The sequence below is a fragment of the Trichechus manatus genome, unplaced genomic scaffold, assembly GCF_000243295.1.
Source record: "Trichechus manatus latirostris isolate Lorelei unplaced genomic scaffold, TriManLat1.0 scaffold00109, whole genome shotgun sequence".
In the NCBI taxonomy this organism is placed as follows: domain Eukaryota; kingdom Metazoa; phylum Chordata; class Mammalia; order Sirenia; family Trichechidae; genus Trichechus; species Trichechus manatus.
The window spans coordinates 9,626,430-9,646,606 of NW_004444045.1; the positions used below are offsets into that span (position 1 = coordinate 9,626,430).

The 20,177-nt window shown below is 42.6% G+C and overlaps 2 protein-coding genes across 7 annotated transcripts in view; both read left to right on the forward strand.

Moving 5' to 3' along the window:
- The window catches only part of PLEKHA2 (pleckstrin homology domain containing A2), an 85,345-nt gene extending 67,167 nt beyond the window's left edge, over positions 1–18,178 (forward strand). For all 6 annotated transcript variants that reach the window (XM_023737862.1, XM_023737864.1, XM_023737865.1 and 3 more), the window contains 3 exons: positions 1,595–1,658; positions 13,730–13,807; positions 14,267–18,178. In XM_023737862.1, coding sequence (XP_023593630.1) covers positions 1,595–1,658; positions 13,730–13,807; positions 14,267–14,629 — 505 coding nt within the window. In that variant the 3' untranslated portion in view covers positions 14,630–18,178. The remainder of the gene's footprint in view (positions 1–1,594; positions 1,659–13,729; positions 13,808–14,266) is intronic.
- A 135-nt stretch (positions 18,179–18,313) lies between these two features.
- The window catches only part of HTRA4 (HtrA serine peptidase 4), a 15,335-nt gene continuing 13,471 nt past the window's right edge, over positions 18,314–20,177 (forward strand). Inside the window, 3 exon segments of the mRNA XM_004383414.2 lie at positions 18,314–18,709; positions 18,711–18,973; positions 19,432–19,527. Coding sequence (XP_004383471.1) covers positions 18,516–18,709; positions 18,711–18,973; positions 19,432–19,527 — 553 coding nt within the window. The 5' untranslated portion in view covers positions 18,314–18,515.

Below are 20,177 nucleotides of genomic sequence, written 5' to 3' on the forward strand. Positions count from 1 at the left end.
CTTGGAGAGTAAAAGAATTAAGGTTGTTGAAGACCAGCAGAGAAGGAAGTCCCCAGGGCTCTGCAGGTTCTAGGCCTGTTAGACTAGGTGGCCTCTCGCTAACCCAGTCAAGTGGTTTAGAAGATCTGGGTAATCAATAAGCATTTGTTGAACTGAAAGGCACCATGTAGCCTGAGAAATGGATCTTTCATTTTCCTCAGTAGTTGATTTTGTGATTGTATTATTTGTGCATAAATAGTTTAAAAGGTTAAAACATTTTAGCCAGAAAGAAAAGCCATCTCTATTTAGAAACTCAGAAAGTAATAGTAATGATAATAATTAATAAAATGTGTTCCCAGTGACACGCCTTCTGCCAAATGCTTTATATACCTTATAACTGATCTTTTTAGTGACTAGCTGATAAGGTAGGCCTCTTCATCTCCATATTACAATTGGGGTTACAAATGCTCACAAAGTTTCAAATACTTTCCCCAAATAACTTTTCCCTAAGTAGAGTCAGGATTTAGTCCCAGGTTCGTCTGATCCCAGTCTTGCTGTTCCCTCCCGTGTGGATCCTTAGCCTCACACTCTTCCTTTGCCTGGATGCCCGTGTCACTGGCCCAGCCCCTGCCATTTCCTTCCAAATCCTCATTCGTGAAGCCAATCCTGCCTGTGACCAGTCCTTTCTTGGAATTATTCCAACTCTTGGCAAATAACACACAATCTAACATCTGAATGTGTACTCTTGCATTGTTAAGCTCTTTTTTGGGGGTAGGAATTAGATCTTTCATTCCTTATATATTCCCTGTGGTGACTGGATGTGCACAGCGGCATTTAACACTGTAAATAATTTTGGCTGACGTGAGGTGTGCTACTGAACATCGGTGACTTCTTCGCAGAAGTTGGGATTCCCCTTCCAGAGCTTACACCCACTTTGAAGCACTTAAAGTCATCTACTCTCCCTTCCTTTTCTCCTCTTTAGCTTCCTGTCTTCTGTGCTCAGTACCATGAGGCACAGAGACGAAACTTAGTGAAGTTGACGAGATTGCTGCTTGGGTGGAGGGAGGTTTCAGAAATTGGAAAGTTGGCTTCCTTAGTAGCGGAGTAATTAAAATCATAGGCTCTGGAGTCAGACCTGGGTTCAAATCCTGCCTCTGCCACTTACTAACTCTAGCACCATAGTCACTTAACCTCTCTGAACCTGGGTTTCCTCATCTATAAAACGGAGAAAGTCACACCTGCCTCCTTGGATTATTGAGAAGATTGAAATAATACACGAAAAAGAATTCAAAATAGTGCTTCACGCAAAGCACTCCGTGTATCTTAGCTGTTAAAAAAAAACACTGTAGAAATTGAGGGATGGTGGATGTTAGGCAGGAGGTTTTGGAGGAAAAGGTGCATAATCTTGTAGACTTGGTAGGGAGGCCCATCAGGATGGCAAAACCTCCTGAGGCCTCCTAGGAAATGAGGCCAGAGGAACCCCTGAGTGTTTTTTGGGGCAGGGGATGAAGGAGAAATAGCCTGGGTGACCTCCACCCTCCTTTTTTATGACAAAGCAAATCATCAACATGTGTGTCAACATGCCCGGTAACATTCTTTCTCTTTCTCTGTCCAGTGATCTCTTAATGAGAGACAACCTCTTTGAAATAGTAACAAGCTCCAGGACCTTCTACATACAGGTAAAGTGCCCACTCAGAGAAGACTATAAAGTTCTATGTCTGTGACTGGTGTACTAATAGGCGTTGGCCTTTCCTTCGCTTTCTCTTTTATTTTTGTTTGAAGTTTCTAGGTGGTAAATTTAGCCCCTGATAGTCAGTCTGGAGCCGCGTTTTATTCTAAACAGGATGTTTGCCCAAAACTTCTCAACCATAAAAATCACAAAAGCAGGTTGAGCCAGTGTGCTGGAGAATGTAAGTCTGTACCAGCTGCGCTCAGCTGCTGGGCTCCAGCTAAGCAGAGAAAAGGAGAACTGGTCAGTGATTTCACTTCTCCTTTGCAGGGTATTTATAAGCCCAGTTATGTGTGTGGACATCTCTGTGTGTTGAAGGACAAAAGCACAGAGGGCCCTGGCAGGCACCAGGTGCAAAGCCCAGCTGCACAGAGAAAGCCATTGTTTGGGCTCTGATGGTTCATTTATCAGGAGCTTCTTCCCTCCACCCACGGCTCTGGAGTTCTCCCAACTCTTTCTAAAATCATAGGAGCTAGAAAGGCAGATTTCCAACCAGGGCCTAGACTTTCAGGCTAAAGCTCTCGCAATCTGCAGAGCGTGCCCAAATTCATGCCACATCATGGTAATATTGGATTTCAGCCCTGGTGGTGCAGTGGTTAAGTGCTTGTCTGCTAACCAAAAGATTGGCAGTTCAAACCCACCAGCTGCCCTGCAGGAGAAGGATGTGGTAGTCTGCGTCCATAAAAATTACAGCCTTGGAAACCCTATGGAGCAGTTCTGCTCTGTCCTGTAGAGTAGCTATGAGTTGGAATCAACTTGATGGTAACAGGTTAGTGTTAAAATGGACGTGTAGTGTGTTGGTTTAAATGTGAGGTTCCCCAAGCAAAGCTTTTCAGGGTTCCCAGCTCTGTTTCTTCTCTGTTCCAGGTATTTTTCCCCACTTAACACTCTCCCTCTAACAGCGGGCTGGCACCTCCTCATTTCTTGGGTAGCAGCTCTGGTTGTCTGGACTCCTCTGATCCTGTCCTCCTGTCTGAGCCCTGCAGACATACTAACAGCGTTAGTCATTCTTGAGTTTTAGTCATTCAGACAAGCACATGCCATTCAGGAAGAAATGGCGTTGGGGAGGCTTGGAAGCAAATGAGCTGTGGAAAGGGTTGCTGTGCCATTGAGAGCCACCTAGTCACTGTTAGCACTGACATTCGGGGACAACGATTCAAACTGTAGGCACGACGAAAGGGCTTCCAGTTCTTGCATTCAACAAACGTGTAGGTACCCACAGAGTGCCAGGCATTCTGCCACGTGTTGGGGACACTGTGTTACACGGGATGGACCCTAAAGAAGGAGATGCAGTCAGGTAAACAGGCAATTAAACCAGTGTGATGAGGGGAGAGGCTCCAATAGGTGAAGCACAGGGAATTTTTTATGACAGTGAAACTATTCTGTAGGATACTGTAATGGTGGATACATGACACTTTGCTTTTGTCAAAACCCATAGAACTTCACAGCACAAAGAGTGAACCTTAATATATGCCAGTTTAGGAGTCCGGGGGGACCACAGGATGGAATGCACGTGGGGGCAATAGAAAACAAACAAAAGAACAGTGTGATCATGCTGCTATTAGGGTGAGTGCAGGTTGCCCTGGGAGCTTCCTGAAGGAAGACACATCTAAGCTGTGGCAGTTAGGGGAAGAATGTCCCAGGCAGAGGAACCACGTGTATAAAAAAAGCTTAGAGATGAAAGAAGCGTAGAGCACGAGAGAATGGAAAGCTAGGTATGGTGGACCCATAGCCTTGTATGCCTTGTTAGAGAGCTTGTATTTTATCCTGAGAGTGAGGGAGTGACCTAACAAGATTTTCCCTTTAAAAATATCAGTTGGGCGACTTATTTAACTCTCAGCGCCTTGATTTTGTCATCTGTAAAATGGAGATGATAAGTTCACCCCTGGCCCTTTTAATGATATAAAAAAACCAAAGACCTGTTGCCATCAAGTTGATTTTGGCTCATGACAACCCCAAGTGTTACGGAATAGAACTGTTCCATAGGATTTTCTTGGTTGTAATTTTTATGGAAGCAGTTTGCCAGGCCTTTCTTCCATGAAGCCACTGCACAGGTTTGAACCACCAAGCTTCAGGTTAGTAGCCAATTGTAAACCGTTTGCACTGCCCAGTGCAGTATAGAAAACAGATGAGAAAAGGTGCTCTAAGTGGCTCTGACTATAGTTACAGGAACTAGACAGATCAGTTTGAAGACTGTGCAGTAGTTGAGATGAGGGATAAAGGAAGTCTGAACTAGATGGATGGAGAAAAGTAGAAAATTCAAGAGATATTAAAGAAGTAGACTTTCCAGGACTTGGGAGTTGGGTGCATGTGGAGGTCAGAGGAGAGTGGAGAGACAAGGATAATAACCAGATTTTAGGCTTGAGCCTCCGCGTGGCTGATGGCACCAGTCACTGCAGTAAGAGCAGGGGAGGAGGAACTGTTGGGAGGAGAGGTGAGGTTAGCGTGCGTGGTTCTGAGTTTATAGCACTTGGGGGACATCCAGGGGAAGATTGGATATACAGTGCCTGACACATTGGTGGTACTAAATAAATACTTGTCAAATGCACAACTGACTCTGCTGGTTAAGAGTTTTGGAGAGAGCTTTGGGCTGGAGATAGTGGTTTGGGAGACATGAAACCCAAACAAAAAACGTTCAAGACATTCTGTCCTCTGCATGAGTGTGTGCACATTTACCAGAAGCTTCTGATCACTCCTATTGTCCTTTGCCTTTGTCTTAGTTATCTAGTGCTGCTGTAACAGAAATACTACAAGTGGATGGCTTTAACAAACAGAATTTGTTCTGTCACAGTCTAGTAGGATAGAAGTGCAAATTCAGGGCACCAGCTCCGGGGGAAGGCCTTCTCTCTCTGTTGGCTCTGGAGGAAGGTCTTTCTCATCATTCTTCCCCTGGTCTAGGAGCTTCTCAGCACAGGGACCCCAGGTCCAAAGGACATGCTCTGCTCCAGACACTACTTTCATGGTGATATGAGGTCCCTGTCCTCTCTGCTCACTTCTCTTTTATATCTCAAAAGAGGCAGACTCAAGATACAACCTAATCCTGTAGATGGAGTCCTGCCTCATTAACGTAACTGCCTCTAATCATTAACATTATAGAGGTAGGGTTTACAACACATAGGAAAATCGTGTCAGATAACAAAATGGTGGACGGTCACACAATACTGGGAATCATGGCCTAGCCACGTTGGCACACATTTCTGGGGGATGCAATTCAGTCCATAATAGTCTTCTACTCCTCGCATTTCTGGTATAAAAGAACACTAGCGTCACCCTGAATAAATAAATGAGTGAACAAACAACTATGTTAGACTAAATCAGCACTTACCAAACTTTTTGGTCTCAAGACCCCTTTATACACTCAAAAAATTTTGAGAACTGCAAAAAGAAATTAAAAATTAATTCATTAAAAAATAGCAACTATAAACTCATTACATATAATATAAATAACATATTTTTATGAAAAATTACTGTATTTCCAAAACAAAATTATGGAGAAGAGTAGCATTGTTTTATATTTTTACACATTTCTTTAATGGCTGGCATAATAGAAGACAGTAGGATTTTCATATATGCTTCTGTATTCAATCTATGGCCATGTGTGATTTTGACTGAAACGTGAAGAAAATATGACCTCGTTCAGATACATACATGGAAAGAGGAGGAGTATTTTAATAGAGTTTTCAAACAATTGTGAATATTCTTAATTTGATATGACACCAAAACTTGACAAAGGATCATCTCTTAATGTTTAGGTGAAATGTGGAATCTGAAACTGTATCAGTGAACTTTCATACTCTTACATTAAAATCCTTTGGTCAGCTTTGCATTTTGAATGGATCCTTTTTACCCATGCATGATTTTATAATATTTTGTAATTCATTGCTTCAAAAACCATTGCTTTTGGAAATTAGTGCTCTCATGGAGGAACATAGATCTTCTGAATTTTGACACATTTTATGATATAATATAAAAAAATCACCCTTATTAATATCACCACCAGTATCATCTGGAAAGTCTTCAAGTATGGAAAGCTGCCAAGCTCTTGGAGGCAGATACAAGTTTTCTGAAATTCTAAGTTTTACTTTGAAAGTTCAAAATTTATAATGGTAAAAAAAAATCTGTCATGAGTTTCCTTGACATAACAGACTCATTTCATTCATTTTTGAGAGTCTGTCAGATATCTAAACAAGTTTGACTGACAATGTCTGTCAGTCATGTGTTCCAAGTAAAAATCATGTTTCATGGAAAAAGTAAAAGAACATAATGGCATTAAGGTGCCAGCAGTTTTACCCACCATTGCTGAAGTGACATTCTGACCTGCTTCTGAAGGTTATGCTCAGTAAATCTGCCAGAAAAAATCATGCATCCCTGGTATCTAGGAAAACGCGACCAGAGGTGAAATAGAGCAGATCTAGGTGAAGAAAACAAACTATCTGGACAGAAGAAAAAGACTTGGGCAGCTGAATGGGGCTAGATTCTAATTACTTAGGTATTGATTATTTACATATAACATCTCTGTGTAATTTGTTCTCTGTGATCTCTCACATTGTAGTAGTCTTTTCTGTTAATAAAAAGCCACCATCCATCCAGAGGTACCTCCCTTTGAAAACCCTGTGGAGCATCATTCTACTCTGAAATGCATGGGGTCACCATGAGTTAGAATGGACTTGATGGCAGCTTTTTTTTTTTAATTGAACACTTAGATGTCCCAGGCACAGTGCTAAGCATTTTATAGGCAGCATATTATTGAATTCTCAGCAGTCTATGTGGCCATCTCCATTTCACAAAAGCTGAGTCGCTGGAGGTTAAATTGTCTGAGTTCATATACCCAGCAAATTATGGGATTGACTGGGAGGTATCAGATGTTGAAGCAAGAACCTACTCACTCGTGTCATTTAAGAGCAGCCTGGTTGACAGATGCATAAAAGTGGGGGAGGAGACAATGGGGAGTTACCGTATTTTTACGCAAATAACGTGCACCTTCTATGTTTGTTTGCCAACCGTACCCTTCCCCTCCGCCAATGGGGACTGAGTTTCTGTTTGGGGTGATGACAGACTTTTTTGGAAATGGATAATGGTGAGGGAGGCACAGCATGCTGAATGTGATTAATGTCACTGAATTGTACATTTAAAAGTGGCTGAAACAGCAATTTTTTTGTGATGCATATTTTACTGCAATTAAAATTAAAAAAAAAAAGCAGCCTGGTCTAGAACCAAGATGTAGAGGGTACACAGTCAACCAGAGAAGCTCAACTCTTTATCAGGAAAGACCAGCTTGGGGTAACTGGGTACCTTGGCAGATGGATCATGGTGACAGAGATCCAGATCTAGTAATAATCAGATATCTAAGCAGGCGGAAAGGCAGGTGGTATCAGCAAGCTTGTCAGCAGGTTGGGAGTTCTTAGTTCTGGGCAAGAGTTCAAAATGAGATTTCAGTCTGGGGATACAGAGTATTGACTGAAAGGCAAGACAGGGTTCACCATTTCCGAGTCTTTGGGGTTCAGGGGTATTAGTATTAGGCAGCTTATCAAGAGGAGGATCAGTTATTTGAAATGACAAACGTGGTGCAGACTGGTCTTTGTAACTTGGCATACGTCCAGTTGTCAGACTAGGTTGCTATCAGAGTTGCAATATGAGGACTCAAAAGTGAGTTGTAGTTATCAGACTAACCAGAAAACCAAATCCGTTGCTATTGGGTTGATTCTGACTCATAGCAACCCTGTAGGACAGAGTAGAACTGCCCCATAGGGTTTCCAAGTAGCAGCTGGTGGATTTGAACTGGTTAGCAGCTGTAGCTCTTAATCACTGCGCCACCAGGGATCCAAAGTCTTTAAATACCTACTGTTTAATTTAGACTAAAAGGTGAATGACATCCCTGGAACTGTGCAGTATACAGCTTACACCATATATGACAGGGCTGTGTCTAAAGATGATATTGGTTCTTGGGAAGAAGGCTGGGAAAAGAGGCTGCAGTGGTTGGAAGTTGAATGAAGAAGGAGCTGCCTAAAATTTTTAGGTAGGGGCAGTGGCAGTAACCAGAGGTAGATACTGGAAGCCTTCTGTTGATGGCCTCTAGAATTCATAATACTTCAAGCCACTGCAACCTGTACAGGGCCAGGCTCATAGTAGATAGTCGATAAGAGCTCAGTGGACTGCAGTCAAATGGGCTGCGATTACTCTTTAATATCCCTTTCCCCTTTCATCTCAAAAACTGCCCTCAAAGACAGAAACCTTTTATCTTTTGAACCAAGCTCTAAAAACATGTACACACACATGCATACCAGGCAGAGATGAAGGAATGAGCTTGACACTTTTTGTTCTGCTGAGTTTTAAGCACTTTTTTCCTCTTAATAGTTCACCATGGTGTGGTTGGACTTCAACTCCGTTTTTTACCTCTGGTTCATGAGGTTGGTTGTGTGGTTTGAAGATATTTTTGTGATTTTGATGGAAAGCTTTAAGTACATGCTTTCCATAAAAGATAGATACATACACATACTCCAGAATTTTTTCATACAACTTTTAGGGTTTCAGTGAGTTTTTTTTTTTTTTTTTAATTGTTATGCTTTAAGTGAAAGTTTACAATTCAAGTTAGTCTCTCATACAAAAATTTATAGATACATTGTTTTGTGACCCTTCTTGCTCTCCCTACACTGTGACAGCACTCTCTTCCTTTCCACCCCAGATTTCCCGTGTCTGTTCAACCAGCTTCTGACCCTCTCTGCCTTGTCATCTCGCCTCCGGAAGAGAGCTGCTCATTTAATCTCATGTATCTACTTGAGCTAAGAAGCAGACTCTTCACAAGTATCATTTTATCCCATAGTTCAGTCTAGTCTTTGTCTGAAGAGTTGGCCTCGGAAATGGTTTTAGTTTTGGGCTAACAGAAAGCCTGGGGGCCATGTCTTCCAAGGTCCCTCCAGTCTCAATCAAACCATTAAGTCTGGTCTTTTTACTAGAATTTGAGTTCTCCGCCCCACTTTTCTCCTGCTCTGTCAGGAACTCTGTTGTGTTCCCTGTCAGGGCGGTCATTGTGGTAGCCGGGCACCATCTAGTTCTTCTGGTCTCAGGCTGATGAAGTCTCTGGTTTATGTGGCCCTTTCTGTTTCTTGGGCTAATACTTTCCTTGTGTCCATGGTGTTCTTCATTCTCCTGTGCTGCAGGTGGGTTGGGACCAATTAATGCATCTTAGATGGCCACTTGCTAGCTTTAAGACCTCAGACGCCACTCACCCAAGTGGGTGCAGAACATTTTCTTAAAAAGCTTTGTTATGTCTAAAAAGACCAGACTTAATGGTCTGACTGAGGCTGGAGGAACCACAGAAAGCACGGCCTCTGGATTCTCTTTCAGCCCAGAACTAGAACAGTTTCCGAGGCCAACTCTTCAGACAAAGATTGGACTGGACTGTGGGACAGAAAATGAAGAGTGTGCTTCTTAGCTCAAGTTGATACACAAGACTAAATGGGCAGCTCCTGTCCAGAGTTGAGATGAGAAGGCAGAGAGGGTCAGGAGCTGGTTGAATGGACATGGGAAATCAGGGGTGGAAAGGAGGAGTGTGCTGTCACAGTATAGGGAGAGAAGTTAGGTTCACAGAACAATGTATGTATAAATTTTTGTATAAAAGACTAATTTGAAATGTAAACTTTCACTTAAACTACAACAATAAACAAAAAAGGAAAAAAACCCAAAACTTTGTTATGCCAATTGACCTAGATGTCCCCTGAAACCATGGTCCCCAGACCCCCACCCCTGCTACTCTGTCCCGTGAAGTGTTTGGTTGTATTCAGGAAGCTTCTTAGCTTTGGTTTAGTCCAGTTGCACTGACTTCCCTTGTAGTGTGTGCTATCTGTCCCTTCACCTAAGATAATTCTTGTCTACTTTCTAGTTAGGGTTTCACTGAGTTTTTGTTGCCAGTCAATCCTGTTCTTAAAACTGCTGATAGAGATTGTGATTGTGGTCTTTAACTCCAAGATGACTTGTGAAGGATGGAGTGCATACAGCAATTTTTCATTTTTTCCCTTGTGGAATCAATTATAATACCTGCTTTTCTATTTGAATAATTTTTTAAAACAATGTTTACCAAAGACTAGCTTCTATTTTCATGGCTGGTTTACTACCTAGGTTATTTGATAGAAAAATGTCCTTAAAAGGTAATTAGAGAATTAGGGAAGAAACATAACTAGTTAAAAATGTCCATCTCTATTAATTATTATTCAGGAACACTGGTGGCGCAGTGGTTAAAGCACTCGGCTGCCAACCAAAAGGCCGGTGGTTCAAACCTGCCAGCTGCTTGGCGGGAGAAAGATGTGGCAGTCTGCTTCTATAAAGATTTACAGCCTTGGAAATCCTATGGGGCAGCTCTACTCTGTCCTGTAGGGTCACTGTGAGTTGGAATCAACTCGTCAGCGGTGGGCTTGTTTTTTTAAAATTCATTCTTATTAGTTTTCTGTTAGTTATTAAATGTTTTAATAAAGAGATTCAATTATTTTATCTACCATATTAGCAAAGATTTAAAAATTTTTAATATCCAGTTATAGCCAGGGTGCATATAAAAAAAAAAATCATGGTTGGTAGATGTGTTAAACACAAATTCTCTCTGGGCATATGTAACAAGAGCCTTAAAAGAATATACACTCTTTAATCTGGTAATTGCCCTGGGGGCTGTGGAATCCTAAATATGAAAAATGCTTTATGTACAGAGATGTGCACAGCAGCATTATTTATATTAGAGAAGAATTGAAAGTAGTAAAAATGTTTAAGAAGAGAGGATTGGGTGAGTAAACAATGGTGTATCCAGTTGATAGACTATTATACACCCACTAAAGATGTTTCCAAAGATGTTTGACAACATACACTTGGCATATTATTAACTGAAAAAAATCAAAATCAAGATATTATATATATATATTTAAAAGGAAAATAAAGAGAAATGAATAGGAGAAAAGACTAGAAAAATAGCAGTTGCTAATCTAATTTTTTTGAGGTTTTAGGAGATTTTAATTTTTTATCTTTCAACATTCTATTTTCTATACATTATCCTTAATAAGCATTTATAACTTTAAAATAGGAAAAGGAAAACAAATTAATAAATTTTATTAGGTAGTCATCCGAGAGTAATGGTTTATATTTTAATTCTTGTGCTTAAGTCTGTGGATGTTTTCTCTGACTTCAAGTTTTCTGATTCAGTGACTCATTGCTAAGGGAAGACACCAAGGCTTGTTGTGTGATAGTTCCTAGAGAAGATGTGAGACTTTGTTGGTAAGGTAGTTAAGCCTTTAGGACAATCGGATATGTGGCCGTGGTTTATGGGGCTAACATGTGACATGGTGGGGAGTACTTTACTAGGGTGTAGAAGGAGTAGAACTAGTTTAACACCCCTGGGAATTGATTACTGGATTGTCGTCGTGGGGAATTTTCCAATCTGTTTAGTGGAAATGCCAGATCTCCTATGTAAAACTGATGTGGGAGATTTTTGTCTCGTCTCTTCCTCAGCTCCCATCTCTGTCTTTCCCTCTGCCTTCTAGCATTCTCCTACCAGTTCATGTTCTGTTTCCCTTAGGAGGGAAATCTCTAATAATGCTTTTGTACAAATGATCAGTTTAATTACCTCCATCTCATTCAAATTCAGACTAGCTTTTTTTTCTTCCCCAAACATGTAATCTTATTTGATCCTGACAATTTGATCTCTGAGGTAGGAATTATTTAGTTTTGTGAATGAAGAAATGGAAAAAAAGTTCTTAGTGAGAGGGCAGTGCACGGTGGAATTTAAGACTTCATTCATGTCCCTCAAATCATAGAATAATAGTAGTAATAAAATAATAATAATAACAGCTGATACTTACGGAGCCCTTACGTTGTACCAGGCACTGTTCTAACTGCTTTACATCAGTGAGCTCATTTAATTCTCCCAGCAGTTCTATTTGTGGACTACGTTAGCCCTGATCTTAGTAAAGTACCATCTGGAAGGACCTTAGAGACCTCACCCTGGTTGTCATTTTGGACTAGGATAGATTTGCCTTTTTCTTGGGAAAACAGCAGGTTGTCAGATAACTGGAAAAAGTCAAGGGGAGAGAGAGTGCAGGTAATGGGCAGCTGTAGCATGTGAGAGAGGCATTCACCTCCAGCACTCGCTGCTACATCCTTTTTGACCTAGTGTGCCAGGATATGAAACTGTTTGCCTTGCATGTGTCTCCTGCACACATCTAACCAAGGAGGTTTGTTCTAGGTGACAGGAAAGGGGTGGGGATGCAAGTGTGAGATTTTTTTTTTAAAAAAACTGGTCACATCTTATCTTGATATAATGCAAAGAGGAGTCATTTCTGGGATGTGGAAGGTGAGGGGTAGAAATTGACTTTGCTGGCTGGACTGTGGTGTCTGCATACACGTGTATGACATGCATGTAAATGCACACTTGTGTGTTTGCCTGAGAATATTAGGGAGGAGTACAGTGGGACAGAGGGAGGTTAACAAATGTAAACCTTTGGAAGTCAGGGATTCACTCCTGCTCTTATCTCGAGCTAGCACCTAATGCAGTGTGTGACACTGAGTAGGGTCCTTAGTAAAGGTTTGCTATAGTTCCAGTGCCATGGAGTCAGTCTGACTCATAGTGACCCTACAGGGCAGGGTAGAACTGCCCCATAGGGTTTCCTAGGCTGAATCTTTAAGGAAGTAGATTACCAGGTTTTTTCTCCCGTGGAGTGGATGGTGGTTTTGAACTGCTGACCTTTCCGTTAGCAGCCAAGTGCTTTAACCATTGCACCACCAGGGCTCCTTACTTGAACTAAACCCCTATAAAGCTGGAAACCACTGAGAATTCAGAGGGCTCCCGTGGTGTTTAAGCCTTCTGCTTTTCCTCCCTTTCTTCACAGAGCTGCTGCCGCCCCCTTCTGGGGTTGGTGGGTTGTCACTGATGCTTTTTAACTTCAGATTGTCCTTCATGTTGTTAAACTTGAATCTGCAAATCCAGCGACTTTTGAGGCCTGGATGGAGATTCAAAACACACCTGAGGTCTTGCTTTGACTCAGTTGGTAGCTTGTGTTTTGAGAGAGGCCCTGTTTTTGGAGATAATACATAATCAGAGGGATTTGCAGAGGGGTTTGGCTTTAATGGGGCTGGGGTTGAAAATGGGCTTATTCTGTTGAGATAGTTCTAGTGGAAAGATGACTGCATTGAGAATCAGGAGAACTCAAATCTAGACCAGCCATACGACCTTGAGCATTGGTTTTCTGGGCCTCATTTTTCTTTTCTGTCAAACAAGGAGGCTTGGCCAGGCTGGTTGTTTTCCAGAGGGGATGATGGACTTCAACAGCGGATGGAGCTTAAGCACCAACCCCTTCCACGCTCAGCCTCTATCCCACTTCAGAACAGCTCCTCTTTAAGCTGTTTTGTATATTGAGTGTTGTCTTAGTTTCTACTTGCTGCTGTAACAGAAATACCACAAGCGAGTGGCTTTTAAAGAACAGAAGTATATTTTCTCACAGTTCAGGAGACCAGAAGTCCAAATTCAGTGTGTGGCTGTAGGGGGAGGTCCTTTCATTGTCTGTTTCAGCTTCTGGTAGCCGGCAATCCCTGGAGTTCCTGGGCTTGTAGATTCATCTGCCTCCGTTGTTATGAGATAGAGTCTTTCTTCCCCCGATGTACCTCCTTGTCTCTGTCTGTGCTGCTCCTTATAACTCAGAAGTGATGAAGTTTAGGACATACTCTACACTGATATGGCCTCATTAACATAACAAAGAAAACCCTAATTCCAAACAGGATTACATCCACAGGTATACCCGTTGCTGTTGAGTAGATTCCGACTCATAGCTACCCTTTTCCAACATACATTTTTCGTAATAGGTGTCAAATAAGATTTCACAGGAAGAAAAATGTCCTCAAAAGTTGGAAAGCCACTGGACTAGATGATCTCTGAGGTCCCTTCCAGCTCTAATGGTGTGATTTTATGAACTTGAAAAGTGAGTCAGAGAGTTGAAAGCTGAAATCATAGTGCCAAAAATATGGCTCTGTAATACTGTGGATGTTTTGCAGGCCGACAGTCCCGAAGACATGCACAGCTGGATTAAGGAGATTGGGGCAGCTGTCCAGGCCCTCAAGTGCCATCCTAGAGTAAGTCACTTCCTTTCTGTTGCACAGTTAGTGTCAACTTAGTGATGAATTCTCCTTGAGTGGGCATGTTTTATTTGGTGATGTAGGCAAGCAACCCAGTCCCTGGATGCAGCTGAAGCCCCAAGCTGTCTTGTTTGTTTTTCTTGTTCTACAGATTTGGGCACAAATTTTTATTTTCTGTTTTTTTTGGTTGTTGGAGGAGGTGAGGTAGGGTTGGGTAGAGAAGCGGAGTTTTTGATGTGTCTTACAAGTCTCACTGCCAGGCAGATCTTGACACCAAGGTCAGACACATTTGGAGTAAATTCTGTTGAACGTATTTGATTTTTGTGGACAAAGGTCTTTGGATTCACAAGGTGGTGATCCTAGGTTGGTGCTTTTCCTGGGACTTTGAGAGTAAGTGGTGTCAGGCAAAACCATTATTTTTCTTCGCCTCTTTATTTTTCCCTTTTATTTTTGTAGGAAATGTCCTTTTCTAGATCGATTTCTTTGACTCGACCTGGAAGCTCCAGCCTCTCAGGTGTGCCGAACTCCATTTTGTATAGAGGGCGGCCACCTGCGGAAGAGAAAAAAACCCTCTGCAAAGCCCCCTCTGCGGCCTCCTCCTGGCAACCCTGGACACCTGTGCCCCAGGCCAGGGAAAAGATGCTTCCAGCTGAAGAGACTCCCGAGGACTCTTTGATCATGCCTCGACTTGGGGAGAGCAAAACTGCTGGCGTGTTGCCGAGCTCCCGGATAAGGCACAGATCGGAGCCCCAGCACCCTAAGGAGAAACCATTCATGTTCAACCTCGATGATGAAAATATACGGACCTCTGATGTGTGACGAGGCACAGTGCCATGGGAGGGAGGGAAGGGTCAAGAGGAGGAGGCCATGAATTGGTTTCTCTACCTTTTTGGGGGACACTCAGAGGCACTCATGTTCCTGTGGATTCTCTGTGGGTGGGGCCCATCCTGCTGGCTTTTTTTTTTTTTAATATCAATGCAGTGTATTTAATTTGGGAAGATCAGTAGGTTAGACCTGTAGACATGCTCAGTAGAGAGCAGGTTGCCTCTTGTTGACTATTCCAGGGTCTTCCTGGTGAGGGGTTATTTTAGTCCAATTTCTCCCCTAACCAGGTTTTATTTCCTTGTCCTTGTTTTTGTTTCTTCATTTTGTTTTCAGGCCAGGTCCCAAATCTTAGGCCAGTCATCTGGTTTTATCCTATTCCTATTTATTGGCTGAAGTTTGACTGTGAAATAGGAAGGGATGGTAACTAACCCAGCTGAAATGAGGAGGTGGGGTGGTGGAAGACTCAGCGTGACTACGATCTGTTCTGAGGGAGATGTCAAAGCCTGAGGGTCAGGGCTAGAAGGTGGCCCTCGGGGGACTAGGGGACTGTCTACTAGGGTAGACTCCCCAGGGGACCACATAAGGGGAGAGAAAGGGATGTTTTGTAAGGTATGAGGAATAATTCAACCCCAGCGCATCATCAACAGTTTTGGAAATTACTGTTGTTCTCTTCTAGATGCTCTTTTCTAGAAGTTCAAATACTGTAGAGCCCTCATTGGGACATGAGTGATAGATCTACCCACCCAGTTTCTGTGTCAGGCCCCAAGGATGGGTTTATCAGTGTTAAGTGTTATGGTTGTTGAGAGCATGGAATGCGTGGAAGGTTGATAAGTGTATGATAAATCACACGTGTGATAAGTGCGATCTCTATTTCAGAGTTTTAGATTAGCTTTAAAGCAGGTGCTGTGAAGAGATGGATTATAGGTTATCCAGTTAAGCTTTTTTGGTCCATGTTTTCCAGGCAGGAGAAAAGGTCTGTTTTAGCAAAGATTATCTTGAATCCTTGCCTTGCCTCACAGCTCTTTTTTTATGGGCCATTATTAGCCTAATTTTAAGTGCGGTGTATTTTATATCCTGGTAGATTTGCTTTCTTTTTATACTTTGTGTTGCCTTTGAGTGAAATCTTGTGTGCTTGCATGATCTAACCCTGTAATCTAAGAGGTTCCATTGTATTTAACAGCTAAGAGATACAAAGGTAATCTTGAGATTTATTTTTTAATAAAATAGAAACTGGGTCTAGAAACATTGACTTAGAGGTTATGAGTTGCTGGCTAGCGATTTGCCAGGTAGAAGAGCAAAGAAGATTGTTTCCTACGCAAATTTTAGGATATACTTTCTTCCAGTTGACGAGAAGATACTATTTTCTGTGTCTGTGGAAGAATTTGTCCATCCAATTTACGTGGTGATTTGCAACCAGGAACCTATTGGGGTTCCCTATGGGGAGAGAGACCTTAGTGCATTTCTGTCTATAACTTGTATCAGCTAGATCACTTATATTTTTAAATTAAAAATTAATGACTAGAGGAAGAGACTAAAAGAAGCACTTTTATCTGAATAAATCACCTCCCCTCCTTGTGTCCAAATTTAGTGTAGAGGCAGAAAACACTTGATTAGAAAATTCTTAGTGGCTTGAGAGGAATCTTCTTGTCTTTCTTTTAGGCTGTTATCACACTGATGTCTGTGTCACATTGAGAACTTTTCTTGATAGCACTGCATCGGCACTATCCTTAATCTAAACTTGATTTGACCTAGTGGTCCTGGTATGAAAAACAGAAAGCTACTGCTGAGTCAGTCAATCAATCAGTCTCTCTCTCGTCTACAGATTCTAGTGTACTTTTGTCGTCAGAAATGCTTAGTTTGTGAATTATTTAATTATGTGTGATTGAGATTACAATATACTTTGAGTAGCCTGATTTCAAGAAGTCATTCCATATTCTTAAAGCCCCCCGTGTCTCGTTTTACCTTTAAATTTTCTTCAAGAAAACCTTTGGGCTAGGCAAAGAATTACAGAGTCTGTGATGCTGAACTAATGAAAATAGGAACTTTTGATATCTCTCTAAACATTCATTGATTTATGGAGATGTCATCTTTTGGGATTTAAGTTATGAAAAGTCTTTTTTAATATACTCTGCTAGATTACTACTGCTAAATTAATTGGCTATTTAGAGTAAGCTGATCTGTTTCATATTCAGTAAAGTCTATTTTGAGAATGTGTGAAATTAAACATATAAATCCAGATTGTATTATTTTGATAGAGAGAAAACAAGGACTCTAATTGGCAAATACTTGGGAATTCCAGATGACAGCATTGTTAATGTAATTTCAGCATCAAATATAATTATCTTCAGTGAAGCCATCTAAAAGCATTCACATTCCCAAACGTTTTTTCAAAATTCCTTTTTTGCCCATATTTCTTACCTTCTGGCTAGTCTCATACCACACCTGTTAATGTCAGTACACATGTTAGCCAAAGATGCTGCATATTCAACCAAAGCACTTGGTTTGAAATGGAACCAACTGGAAAAAATAGAGCGGGTATGCAGTATAGGTTAGTGATTAAATGCAGGGGCTCTGGAATAAATATGAGTTAACAACAAAAAGGAACCAGAAAAAGTACTGCATTTTCTTTGTGGACTAAAAACCTTCACTGAGTTGGGCTGTTTCCATAAGGCTTTTGAGCTGGTTCTTGACCCATCACGTATTACAGTATTTCAGGTGGTCTTCCCTATAGTTGAACTGTTTACCAGCCACCATTCTTGAAAGCTTTGAAGGACTTGCTTACTCAAAGTCAGTTGATGATTGGTAAAAATAGTTTGGCTTTTTGCATTCTTTGAGACATTACAAGAGTACTATTAAGGAGTACATTGTGTAGAGCGCTTTCAGGTCAAAATACTGGATTTACACACATCAATTTCTGAGTAGAATGATGAGCTCTGGTGAGAAAGAGAGTAGATTTAAGGTTCAGTGTCTTTGCTCACTTGAAACAAAGGAGCTTTTCCTTCCACACTCTGATAGGGGCTAAAATGACCCAATGAATAAACAGCAGATTAAGTCGTTGAGCAGTGGGATTTGATGTTTGTTCTCCCAGTTAAGTCACACAACAGGCATATGGAGGTAACAGCACTTTAGGAATTGAGTTTCCCAAATCAACTTTGTTTATAAACTTTGAACATGTCAGAAATGGACCAACTTATTAAACATTTTCTACAGGCATCGCTTTTTTTCCCCTATTCATTTTCCTCTCGTCTGTGTTATTGCCTGCAGCCGTCAATTACACTCTCACCTAGAGTCTGAATAAAGCTTATGTCTAGCAAAAACATGCCGTTTGAGCCCCCTTTCCCACTGCTTATGGTGTGGCATGATTTTGTGTTTTGAACCAGTATGTTTCAGTTGTGAAATGCACTCGCCCAAGGCACTGAGCTGAGTGCACGGAAACTGTTAACGCTTCTCATTTTATGTGATCTCCTAACTGGTATGTAACAAAAAATAATGTTTCTAAAACTGTCTTGTTGCTTGTTTTATAATAAAACCATGTGAAATACTGAAATGCGGTTGTTGTGTTTTCCTAACGCTGACCTCTGTCCGTGGGTGGGTGATCAGTCTGCCCCCATGATTGGTTTTATGGATTTCATGAGGTAGGTGCCTGCTCAGGGTAGGGCTAGGGTCCTCTTTTTTATTGCCTGGGGGTGGGCCTGGCCCCGGGGTGGAGGCAGGGAGATATGAGGGGGGCAGGGGGAGAGGTCTGCCAGACTCTGCCCCTTAAACTCCGGGAGTTGGCGGAGGCGACACCCTGTCCCAGAGGGAGTGTTGCTCGTTTTTAGAGCTGTTGCGGGTAGAGTGGCGTCACTGGAAAGGTGGAAGGGAAGAGAAAAGGAGCAGGATGACTAGACCTCAACTGTGGCCAGCTGGGCTCGGGCAGTTCCTCCTGATGGGGCTGCTGCTGCCCCCGGTGCCTGTGTCCAGCGTCGAGGCGAGGAGATTCAGGACTTCGCATCCCTGCCCCGCGGCCTGCGAGCCGACGCGCTGCCCTCAGCTGCCCACCTGCTCGGCGTGGATGGCGCCGCTGCTGGACCGCCGCGGCCGAGGGCGAGGCTTGCGGCGGAGCGCGCGGCCGGCTGTGCGCCGCGGGGCTCTAATGCCGCTTGGCGTTCAGCCCCGGGGGCCTCGGCGGCGGGTGGCTCGGCACTTGGGGCTGCCCAGCTGCAGGAGAGGCCGTGTGCCGCAGCGACCGGGGCACCTACGCTAGCCTGTGCGCGCTCCGCGCCGAGAACTGCGGCGCGTGCCTCCGCTACGCGCTCCCGGACGTGCCCGTGCAGAAGGGAGACTGTTGGGACCCAGGTGAGCGGAAAATCGCGCGCGCTCCCGGAGAACTTTTTTTTTGAAGTTTCTTAAGGAGCGTAAATAAACATGACCGTATTTCAGTCGCACAGCTCGCCGCGGGGTCCTCCCTGAGGTTCTGTTTGCCTCATATTCTTATTCCCGAATTTCTTTACTCCTTATAGGTGCCTCTTTACTGGTTCCCATGTGGTTTCCTTCCCTTTTCCTCCCCACACCATTTGAATGCTCTCTTCCCTTTTTAAATTTTTTTCCAACCGGGGGTGATAGGTCTGGCCCTCTTAAAGCATATCCTCACAAGACCGCAGTGAATAAACACGCAAAGAGACCAAAGAGAAGAAGAAAAGGGAAAATGGAGAGGGAGGTAGAAGAGAGAGATTGAGACGTTTGAAATACGACACCTGATAAGGTAAGGGAGCGAGGGTCCCCACCGCCCACAAAAATGGAACATTTCTTCACAGGGATCGGAAGGGCAGGCTGGCGCAGGAGCAAGTACAACTTCAACGCCGCTGCGGTGGAGAAGGTAGCGCCATCTGTGGTTCACTTACAGCTGTTCCGCAGGTAAAGGAGGTAGGAGAAAGACGTCAACTACCACAGCGATTTGGTGCCTACCCTGCTCTGGGTCCTGCGCGACTGCTTTGTAAGCATCATTTAATCTTAACCGCAGTGAGGAAATCGAGGCGCAAAGAGGTTGAATAACCTGTTCAAGGTCGTTTCGCCAAAGAGCTGAGGCACAGGGATACTGACTTCCAAATCTGGGCTGCTCCTCTGCACTTGGATAAGCTGGTGTTTGTCCCTCATCTCTCACAAACAGAACTTAAGGTCAGATATAAGAGCTAGAAGTTACCTTACTGGTGATCTTGTCCAGCCCCTTTGTTTGCATGGAAGGAAACTCAGACCCAGAGAGGGAGATTCATTTATTCTACGTCACACCAAAAAAAAAAAAAAAAAAACCACTACAAAATGACAGCAATAAACTCATATCTATCAATAATTACAGTCTAATCATGAGAAAAACATCAGACAAATCCCAGTTGAGGGACATTCTTCAAAATACCTGACCAGTACTCCTTAGAATTGTCAAGCCATCACACACAAGGGAAGTTTGAGGAATTGTCACAGTTAAGAGGCACTCAAGGAGACATGACAACTAAATATAATGATGTATCCTGGAACAGAAAAAAGGACATTAAATAAAAACTAAGGA